Source organism: Camelus bactrianus, chromosome 17 (assembly GCF_048773025.1).
Source record: "Camelus bactrianus isolate YW-2024 breed Bactrian camel chromosome 17, ASM4877302v1, whole genome shotgun sequence".
Taxonomy (NCBI): domain Eukaryota; kingdom Metazoa; phylum Chordata; class Mammalia; order Artiodactyla; family Camelidae; genus Camelus; species Camelus bactrianus.
In genome coordinates, this window is record NC_133555.1 from 41,741,851 (window position 1) to 41,752,320 (window position 10,470).

The 10,470-nt window shown below is 46.7% G+C and overlaps 1 protein-coding gene and 1 long non-coding RNA gene across 4 annotated transcripts in view; one reads left to right on the plus strand and one right to left on the minus strand.

Annotated features, from left to right (window-relative positions):
• The window catches only part of OXSR1 (oxidative stress responsive kinase 1), a 72,328-nt gene extending 71,222 nt beyond the window's left edge, over nucleotides 1–1,106 (minus strand). Inside the window, exon 1 of one of the 2 annotated variants that reach the window (XM_074345252.1) lies at nucleotides 747–1,106. In XM_074345252.1, the coding sequence (XP_074201353.1) occupies nucleotides 747–816 (70 nt within the window). In that variant the 5' untranslated portion in view covers nucleotides 817–1,106. The remainder of the gene's footprint in view (nucleotides 1–746) is intronic. The other variant, XM_074345253.1, reaches the window with a different exon arrangement.
• A 156-nt stretch (nucleotides 1,107–1,262) lies between these two features.
• LOC141573796 (uncharacterized) lies at nucleotides 1,263–5,108 on the plus strand. Of its 2 annotated transcripts, none has more exons than XR_012500096.1 (2): nucleotides 1,263–2,143; nucleotides 2,547–5,108. It is a non-coding gene; the product is annotated as an uncharacterized LOC141573796 (long non-coding RNA). The 2 variants fall into 2 exon arrangements; XR_012500097.1 differs by having other exon boundaries at nucleotides 1,263–1,600.
• The last annotated feature ends 5,362 nt before the right edge of the window (nucleotides 5,109–10,470 follow it).

A 10,470-nucleotide genomic window follows, 5' to 3' on the forward strand; every position in this document is an offset into this window, starting at 1 on the left:
GACTTCCCAAGACTCCTCTTCCTTCAGTGCTCAATTTACATGACAACGCCTCAGAAAAAGCATCTTCCTTGATACCGCCCCAACTAGGTCTCCAGGTTATTATCTACCAGAACATCTTGCTTATTTCCTTCCTAGCACTTGCCAAAACCTGTATATTTTAAAAATTTGTCTACTAATTTAATGTCTACTTTCCTGACTAGTGAGTCAATTCCAAGCAGTCGGAACTTGTGTCTACGTCGCTTAGTGCGGTACCTGCAGCTTCATCTGGAGAGGCTCCCCAGCTCCACCCCAGCAATGCCTGGCACTTCGTGGAGGTTGTCGCACGGATTAAGGGAGTGGACAGAAGCACCCTATCCCCCAACCCCACAAATAGGTAGCTGTGCCCCCCAACTGCAATACCCCATTTCTCTCACCGCCTTGTAAAGGCCTGTCCCCCGCCTGCACTATTCTTTCTCACCCAGACACATCTGTCGCTCAGGTTCAAACATTTGTCGCTCACAAATCTCTCGTGAGCCCCTCAAACCCCACCCCACCCCGCCGCACAGGCGCGCCACTCAAAATCCCCTCCCCGCTTCGTACGCGCTGCACAAGCCCGGAGCCTCCACCACGCGCCCTACCAACCCCCGGGCCCCACTAGCGAATGTCTGGGAGTCCCGCGCTCCTGGAGCTCCCGTGGGTCCCCACGTTCCCGCGTGTCACCCGCCGCCCAGAGCGGCGCCTCCCCGCTCCGCGGCGCCAGCTCTCACCTATCACCTCCTGCAGCTCGTAATCGTCCCTGTTGATGGACCAGGGCAGGGCGCTCGAGTCCTCGGACATGACGGCGGCCGGGCACTCAGTCCTCCCTCAAACTCGCTGACCTCTCGTCTCCTCGCCGCGCCTCTCCCCACCCCCAACCGCTGCTGCCGCGCCCCCACCAACCGCCTCGGGAACAGCCACGGGTCGGACGGCGCCTGGGCGCGGGGTGGCCGCGCGGCAGAGCGGCTGGGGGCTCGAAGTGCCGGCCGACCTAGCGTCCTGCTCCTCCACGGCCGGCACTCCCCCGCCCGGCCCACGTCCCGGCCTCGGCCTCCGCTGCAGCAGCGACAGGAGCTTCGCCTGGGCCCAACCCCTCTGTCCCGCCCTCCACCCAGCCCCACGCACGGGCCAAACTTTCCCTTCTCCCTCCACCTGCCGACACGCAGCGCGCTGGCGTCACCGCGCCGGGCACGCCCCGCCTTGGCCCCGCCCCCCGGCCGCCATGTCAAGTGTGGCTGGATAAGCAGTGAGCAAGCAGGAAGCCCGAGGAGGAGGAAGTTGACAATAGAAAAGAAGAAATGCTTAGGAAGGAGTTCAGCACGGGCATCGAAAGGCCGGAGGAGAGCCTAAAGTAGCATAGAGGTAGTAGCCACACTAAGCATGGAGACCAAACGGCACCCGAGTGGAGGGGACGAATCCACTTCTGGTGGCGGGGGCACGTTGCCGTCTCCGTCGTCGCATTCATTGGCTTGTTTGAGAAGGAATCAGAAAGGCAATAGGTGTGTGTGGACGTCAGTCATAAGTTAGTCCCGCCTCCAGGCTCTGGGCTCTCCGCTCCGCGCCTGGACTCCAGTCGCTCGAGATTGTGGGTACCCCCCTCGGCTTTGCCCAGTTCTCCCGAGGGACGTTGCGGCGTAACCGCCACTCCCTGGAGACGTGCAAACAGCTCCACAGGGTTTAGAGAAACCCAAGGGAGCAGCTGGGTTGGGTAGCCTTGGGGTGTGGACAACTGCCAACTAGGATAAAAGGCCTTGGGCTACTGGACTGTGGAACCGGAAGCTCGCTCCACGATGACACTTTTTCAAGGCGGAAGTTCTCTATATGAAACCTTACTTGGCAGGGACGGAGTTCTCAACTTTGGGCCTGGAGCTCCAATGAGCACCTCTTTGGGGGCCTCGGAAGTTTGGCTTGGGAACAGTTTTTCCCTGACACGGCTGGGGCTGTTAAAACGAGTGAGATTTGGCTTGCGAAATTTGAGGTCGTTTCAAGGGCCTTGACTTTTGTGTGGCCTCATTGAACTTCAGTTTTCTCAGGTTGACCACTTAGGTCTATTGGGGAAATTAATGAGGTGAAAACTGAACGCGCTTGGTGAAATGGGAAAAAAGAATATGGGCAAGGATTGAGCTAGGTGCGGAAACTCTTCTCAGTTGAACATCCTTAAGGCTGATAATAGTCATTAAGAAAGAGACCTTCACCGAGTACAGGAAGCCCTATGTAGGAAGTCCGCTGACCCCGAAACCAAAGCATTCAACTATGAGGTGTGGGAGCGAAGCTGTTAGTGCGTTTCCACCTGGTTAGTGGCCCTGGAGAAAGTTCCATGTAGGTGGAGAAAGTTCTATGTAGGAGGAGACCCTGCAAAGTTAACATGAGTTAAACAGGTGGAAATTGAGAGGCTGCAATATTCTAGTCACAGCCAAGGTGTCAGAGTCCCCAAATTTGAAAACCTAGCACAGGCCTTGCTGTAGAAATTGGACGTAGCCATTAATACTGACACCTTTTTTAATTGACATGTGTTGCCTTTATTTTTGCAGGGAGAAGAGGTATGGGGTTCAAGTATCAGAGAAGAGCTAAATCTGATGGTAAAGATTAAATATCTCAAGGTTTGTACCAAAAGAGAGATCTGTAAACCAGAGATTCTTAACCTGGGTTTATTGGCCTGTGTGGACCATGGACAGCCTTCAGAAGGTTTGTGGGGGTTTTGTTTGTTTGGTTGTTTTACTCCTTTGAAATTATATGCAGTATAGTATACACCTCAGGGAGAAATTTGGCCACCTTCCTCCTTTCTCTCTTCCTCTCCCCCAGTGAAAAGGAGCCACTGACCTCATAGTGAAAATTCAGAATGTTAACTGACCCACATTCTTGGTGGTCAGGGTCACTCTACGTTGGTTAATGGATTCTTTTCTACTTCTTCCTTGCACATAGCTTGAGGGTTTAGTTGAGCCAGGACCTGTTCTGCAAGTACAAATCTGCAAATCTGGTCGTTTTGTTTCCCGTCTCCTGGGCTTTCTGCATGTGACCTGATAGTCGTTAAGATCCCATGTTTTTAATGAGCAAGGACTTGATGGCCTTTTGAATCCAGAAGCCCAAACCTTAACCTCTTTCTCACCTTATGGAGTATCTTCCATGTTAGAGCACTATCATAAACACTGAGTGTATAGTGGTAAACAAAGCAACTTAGTTCTGCTTTCATGGAGCATAAAGTCTAATGGAGAAATGGTAAGCAACTAAACAAATACATAGATAAGGAATTATGTTACAAAGCATCATGCAGGAAAAGGCCAGTATACTGTGGTGGAGAATAGTTACGGAGTTTGGAGAAAATCTCTACAGAGGGAGCCAGCCATGCAAAGAGTGTTCTGAACAGGTACAAAGGGGTTTTAGGCCTTTTTGAAGCAGTTAATAAAGTAATGCTTTCATTCCTGTTAGGCTGCTTGTCCTTTTGTTGGCTCCCTCAATAATCTTTTAGGGACTGGGGGGAGAAGGGAAGTTAAGGTGATTCTGAACCCTGGTCCTAGTATCAAAATTTCACCAACCTTGGATAAAGGTATCCATTGATAGAGGATTGGTAATTGCGTGTATATGTTATATTATATATTATGTGGAATTTCTCAGGATAAATAAGACGTATGTGGATGTAATTAATGCTGGCTGAAGTAACAACCTATACATAAAATAACTTGGCTGAATCTCATGATAGAAACAAAGTAAGACTTGCAAGATTCAGGTAGAGAGCCATTTCTTAACCTGGCGATGGCTACACACTAGTGCTCAAGTATTCCTGCATGTTTATGTGTTCTTTGAAAGTATATTTCATAGTTTAAAGTTTGGTTTCTCATGTCTTGGGCAGTAATAATATTTATGGTACCCCACAGTCTGCTCTTCCCTTGCTTAAAGCTGAGTTTCAGAGTGTTTCAAACACCCTCTTCAACCTGGTTTCACTGTGCCTCTCTTTGTCCAGGCCCTTCCTCCTTCCAGGAATGGCACCTTTATTGTGCTCCACCTGTCCAGTCTTACTGGCTCTGCCAGGTTCAGCTGATGGTCAGCCCTCCCCTCCCCTCTACTCTGCATGCTTTTTCTGAGCTTGTTCCAGCCCTGAGGGAAGTCATGTACACTGACTGCCTCACCCAGACCATTTCCCAGCACTTGGCCCGTGCTGCCACGTAACTGTAGTCCTCTCTTCTTGTGAATGTTCCGTATTTCAAATTGGATTGTGGACCACTCATGAGGAGTGAGGGAGATCCTATCACTAGACAGGAAGTAAAGGATTTTTGTGCAGTGTGGGCTTTGGTTGTTGTTGTTTGCCCACCTTAAGCCTTGCCAGCATGATGACAGTTGAGAAATGTGTGAAGAGCTGCATTTCTCTCCTTTTTAGGAAAATTTGCAGAAGTGTATTTACCATTTAATTCTCAGCCTTAGGCAGGAGTCTCAGAATCTCCGAGGCACAGCTGTAGTTTAGAAAGACGTTCAAAAATACAAGTATCTCTCACTATCTAAACTCAGGAACTGAATAATCACATTTATCTTCTGATAACTTGGTGTCTTTCACTCTCTGAACTCAGGAACTGGATAGATTCAGACAGCATGATATTTAATGCCTAGGTTCATTAAATTAATGTAAATTCAGATAAAAAGCCCAATAAAATCTTCACAGCAACAGATTTAAGTACCTATAAGACACCAGGCAATGTGCTAAGGAACAAAAATAAATACCTCACATGGTCAGTAAAATAGCCTTGGAGGTTCTTGTCCCAGTTTTACAGATGAGGAAACAAACTCAGAAAGGTTAAGAAACTTGCCTCCAGAAGTTCCTGGAAATGCTTAGCACAGTATCTGGCTTGTTGTGAGTGCTAGGTAAGTGGTAGCTGTTACGTATTATTTGGTGGGAATAGAGTAAGAAAGTGTCATGGAGATGGAGGTTGAGCAACAGTGCCTGCCGTATGTCTGACTCAGGTCTGCTTACTCAAGAAAAACAGGTTTTATCCACCATCTGCATGATGTCATTCACACCGTACTGCTGGTTGCTGCGTGCTTGCTGCCCATAGCATTATTGCAATATCTGGGGGAGGAAATAAAGGCTTTCTCTTTGATTCTCAGTGGATTGTTCAGCCTTGTTTGCCTTTACCACCCAACCTGAAGGTGAATTTGAGGTTCAGTTCTACCAAAATGAGAGAGGCCCCTGCCTGCCTGGGCACTGGGTTGGAAATTTCAGGACATCAAGAAATGGAGACAAAAGTGCCCTATCAGATATGGTGCACAGACATTTATGAACTGTTCTCCACGTGCACAGCTGTGAGCAGTCTGCCTAAGGACAAGATTGTCTTCCATGATGCAGAGGGGCCTGGGCCCTGGACATTGGTGTTACTTCTCTGGTGAATGTTACCGGAGAGCTCTCTAGGACCTTAGAGTAGAGTCTAAGCTCCGTTCACTGCATCCAACAGAGAAGATGTCAGGTTCTTCTGTTTCGGTCTTTTGGGGGATAACTTGTTCTCTCTTAAGTAAGTGCGAATCCACTTAGCCCCCCTACTTCCGGTGCCATCTTCCCACACAGCGTCTGGTTGTACCTGAAGATAATAAAGCCCACCTTGACCCCTTACATAGAACTACACAGAAGTGTCCTACAGAATGCTCTGCCCAAGAATTTAACTTGCCCAAATCCTAGAGAGAAAAATAATTAGTTTTAAAGATTTGGTAGCTTTGTGGTAACTATAGAATAGTTGGTGCTGTAATGGTTCTTTTTATGCACCTGATAACCATTGAGACACAACCTGAAAGCAGGAAAACAAAGAGGAACTAACCATATATTGCACAAGCACCAAGTTTGTCGTCAGAAAGTAAAGCTGTACAGACTGTTGCATCTGGAAAAAACTTTTCTCAATATGGAGTTACATAATTTCACCCGTTAATGTATGTGCACATGGTATGCATGGTGTGTTACTAACATTTCATGTGGCGGGGATGCCCAGAAAGGAAGCAAATTTGTAGTGCCAGGAACCCCTTGGAGGGTCCTGGTGAAGCGTGTGTTTGCATGGGCACATACTAACATGGCATTCTTCTATATTAAGTAACCAGGCTGTAGAAAACGTATGGCCAGGAGATGAGCGTGCCCACAAATTGCCTCGAATCTTAGGGCCACAATCCCGGGATGTAGAAAGGATAGAGAAGCAATTTGTACTGTGACGATTTGGAGAAGTGGGCAGACCTTAAGGCAGCAGATAGAACCTGTAACTGGGACGTTGGCACAAAGCACCCCTGAGAAGGGTCTTACTTTTTCAAAATAAATAAAATTTGAGAGATGGACCATCAATATAATTGTCCTTGCAGGACCCAAATTCACAGTTTTCCTCCAGCCTTTATATCAAAAGCCCTGCCTTACTCAGATCACGATGTTCCTTGAATACAGTAGGGACAAAACCCCACTCACCTGTAATGTCCCGACCATGAGGGTCACTGCCTTGGGAAAAAAAGGAAGACGAAATAAAAGCACTTGTCTTTTCCTACCTGCAGGTATGTGAACAGGAGAAACAGAAGAGGGAAAGAAAGCAGGGCAGGTCCTCGTTTTCCCCATCCATTCTCTCCAACCCATCCAAATCTTGATGAGGGGAAGTTATAGAAACATCCAAACAGATAGGGAAAATAATAAGAACCAAGAACACCAGAGGCTTGGGTATTGCTTCCCCAGGTAAGGCTTGGGGGAGGTGGCAAGCTGCTAAGAGAAGCCTTCCACTTGGCTTTGCATCATGTCCAATTTACTGTAGGGACAAATAATGTAGCAATAATGGAGGGCAGAGGCTAGGCCAGCAAACACAGGACACCATATCCAGTCCCTCACGGCCTATACTCGGTGTGCAGGAGATCAGAAGCTTCCCTGTACCCCAAGGAAGCATGCAGGAGTGTTGTAGAGGCTGGTGTAGAGAGTTGGAATGAAAAGGCTGTAGAGGTAGGGCTTTGTGGCCCAAGGCAAATGGTTGGGACCGTGGACTTCTCTGAGTGCTGGCATCACACCCCAAAGGCCAGATGAGGCCGACTGCATCTCAGCAGGTAATTACAGGAACTCAGGAATCAGACTGGGTATTTCAAGGCAGAGCCAGAAGACAGCAGAAGGACCTGTTCACAGGGATCCAAGGCAACTGTTTCCTTTTGTGAGGTCCCATTTGAGCCTCTCCTTTCCCGTACTTCCAGACCTTCATGACAAGAGGAAGGAGGGAGGGAAAGAGACCTGGGAAGCAGCATTTACTTAACAGAGACCAAGTTACTCTGAAAGACACTGAGCCAAATAATTTAATATATTGTTTACTGGCAAGCCTAACACTCCCCTCCCCCACCCCCAGTAGGGTGGGGGCTTATGGGAAAGAATAGATTACAGAAAAAAAAGAAAGCTATGTTGTCTTTGCACCTCTGAATTATAGGGTGAGGGTGCATCCCTGCTCTCACCGTTTTTGTGCTTTAAACTATAGGGCAAGCATATGAAGTGCCCAGTTAAAGCCAGCCCTTCACTGAAGCAGATACACCCTCACAGCTGGCAGGGGGACACAGCCCGGGCACAGTCTCTTTCCTGTCACCATGGCCACTTTGTAAATGGCTCTATTGACCAAGCACCAGAGTACCTGAGGAAGAGGCTATCTGATGTCCACAGGTTGGGTCATCTTGTCCCCCTGATTATTGAGAGTCTCATCTAACATGCCCTTGAATGAGCATTTACGTGGAACATGAATATCTGTACACTCAGTGTTTTGCAAGAAATCTATCTTTCCCCTAGACTCCCTTGTCACCAATCTTCTAATCTTGTTCTTTCTAAATTCCTGACCAGCTGGCCATCCTATTAGCAAGTCATGTTAGCCGTGAACCTTAGATCTGCAGCAGAGTACTGCCCGCTGGAGGATGTCTCTTCACTGCTGGCTTCTGTAGCCACTCAAGTGGGCTGTGATGCAACAGTTACCCACTTCTGGCTGGTTCCAGCATGTGTGTAGATCCATCTGTAAAATAAGCTTGTGTAATTTTTTCCTCCACTACTGATCATATGTGTTTCCCTTGAAGACATAGGTAGAATGTTGGAGGAGATATAATCAGATATGGCACTGGATACAAGAGGAGTCAGGTAGTGCTTTTGGACCTGCCCAGTGGCTGGGTATTTATTACCTGCCCAGTATCATTTCTATTTCACAGTGGCAGGCTGATAGGCCTCTCCAGTTCTATGATTCAGTGAACTAGGTAATACCCAGTTCGTTATAAATACTTGGAGTTGGTTGAATCTCCCCACATCTTGCCTCCACCTGTGCTTTATCCCATGCCATCACCAGTGCTAACTTCCTTACTTGTGAGAGCCCTGCATGCTATGGGTGTCCAGGGTCCCATTTCCCCTCAACATGGAGGTAATCCATGCCTTCCTCATATACATGAGCAACTCAGTTCTGGAATCCCATTTTAAGGCCACTCCTGATACCAATTATGGTACCAGACAGGTCCCCAAAGGAAGTAAATGGCACACTTAAAATGGATGATTTGAGAAAAGTTTAGTAAAGGAGCTGTTTGCAAAGGCATGAGCCAAGAATAGGAAAACCAAAGGAATGTGCAGTAGTTTCCAGTGTCGCTTCTTTAGGGAACCAACCAGCCTGAGGCCTGAAGAAACAAGGAGGCAGAAGACTCTGGAATCAGAGAGGGTAGGTGAAGGAGACATCTACCTGAAAACAGCTGTAGCTTTTGTTAGAAAAGAAGTTAGCCCTCAGCAACCCCACAAGAAAGGAGGCAAGGGAATAAATACCCTGACTTTATTTCTTGCTCTCTCATCTCCTGCTGGTGCTTCTTGTTGGCCAATTCCAACCGGAAACCAGCGGGCAAGGGGAAGCCTCTGGAAGGTCAGTATCCTTGAGCACAGAGCCTGGCAGAGAAACAAGGGTAAGAGATGTGGAGGAGAAGACAGATAATATCTATCTAGAACACACAAAAAAACTAGTTTAGACACACAGGAAATTTTGCTGGCTCACATATCTGAAAAGTCAAGCCCTAAGGCTTAAAGCAGGGGCTCCAATGAGGTCATCAGCATCTGGTTTTCCCTCCACCCACAGGCTTCATATACAGGCAGGGTCTCCAACCATTATCCAGAGCAGCCCCAGAATTTCCAGTCTTTTTCATTCAAGCACAGTGGATTCTCTCAGAGGATTCACTGGGTCTCACTGACTCCAATTGGATCACGTGGCATGCCTGAGCCAGTCATCATGCTCAGCACTAAGGAGAGGCGCTGCTGGGTTTAGATCTGTGTCTGGAGCTGGGGCTGAGGAAAATCATGGCATGGAATCTGGTTGAGGAGGAGAAATGTTGATGTTGGGTAGTAAAAACACTATGTACCCTTCCTCTCTCTTCCCAAATGTATGGGGCAGAGCTTTTCTGTCTTTCTGTAGCTAGGAATCACTTGGAGATCCTATTAAAGGGCAGAATTTGATGAATTAGGTCTTGAGTGGGCCTTGAGGCTCCTTATTTCTAACAAGATCATATGATCTAGCAATTCTACTTCTTGGTATATATTCAAAGGAAGTGAAACTCTGTGTCAGAGAGATATTGGCATTCCCATGTTCATAGTATTAATTACAAAAGCCAAAATGTGGAAACAACCTATGTGTCCATCAATGGATGTATGGATAAAGAAGCTGTGTGTGCCTGTGTGTGCGCATGTGTGTGTGTGTGTGTGTGTTTGTATGTGTATTTCAGCCATGAAAAAAGAAGGAAATTCTGCCATTTGAGACAACATGGATAGACCTTGAGGGTTTTATGCTAAGTGAAGTAAGTCAGAGACATATAATGTATGGTCTCACTTATATGTGGAATCTAAGCAGACAGAAAACTAAACTCATAGAAAAAGAGATCAGATTTGTGGTTATCAGAGGTGAGTGTTGAGGGAAGGGGGAGTTGGCAGAAGATGGTCAAAATGTACAAACTTCCAGTTTTAAGATATATAGGTATTAGGGATGTAATGTAAAACATGATGTCTATAGTTTACAATGCTGTATGTGTGACAGAAAAGTTGTTAAGAGAGTAGATCCTAAACGTTCTCATCACAAGGATAAAGCATTTCCCTTTTTTAATCTATATGAGATGATGGATGTTAACTAAACTTATTGTGGTGATCATTTCACAGTCAATGTAGGTCAAGTCATTATGCTGTACACCTTGAATGTACATAGTGCTGTATGTCAATTATATCTCAATAAAACTGGGGGAAACTAGATGGAAAACTAAGTTTTAGTCATTGCATAAGCACCCAGAGGTTTTTACTTTTACTTCATTTTAATGTTACATTTACAAAAAACTTTTTTATCTTCAGATAATTATAGATTCACAGGAAATTGCAAGAATAGTACAGAGAAGTTCCTGAATCTTTCACACGATTTCCCTGAATGGATACATCTTATGCAACGATAGTTGCATACCAAAACCAGTAACTTGACATTGGTACAATGTGTG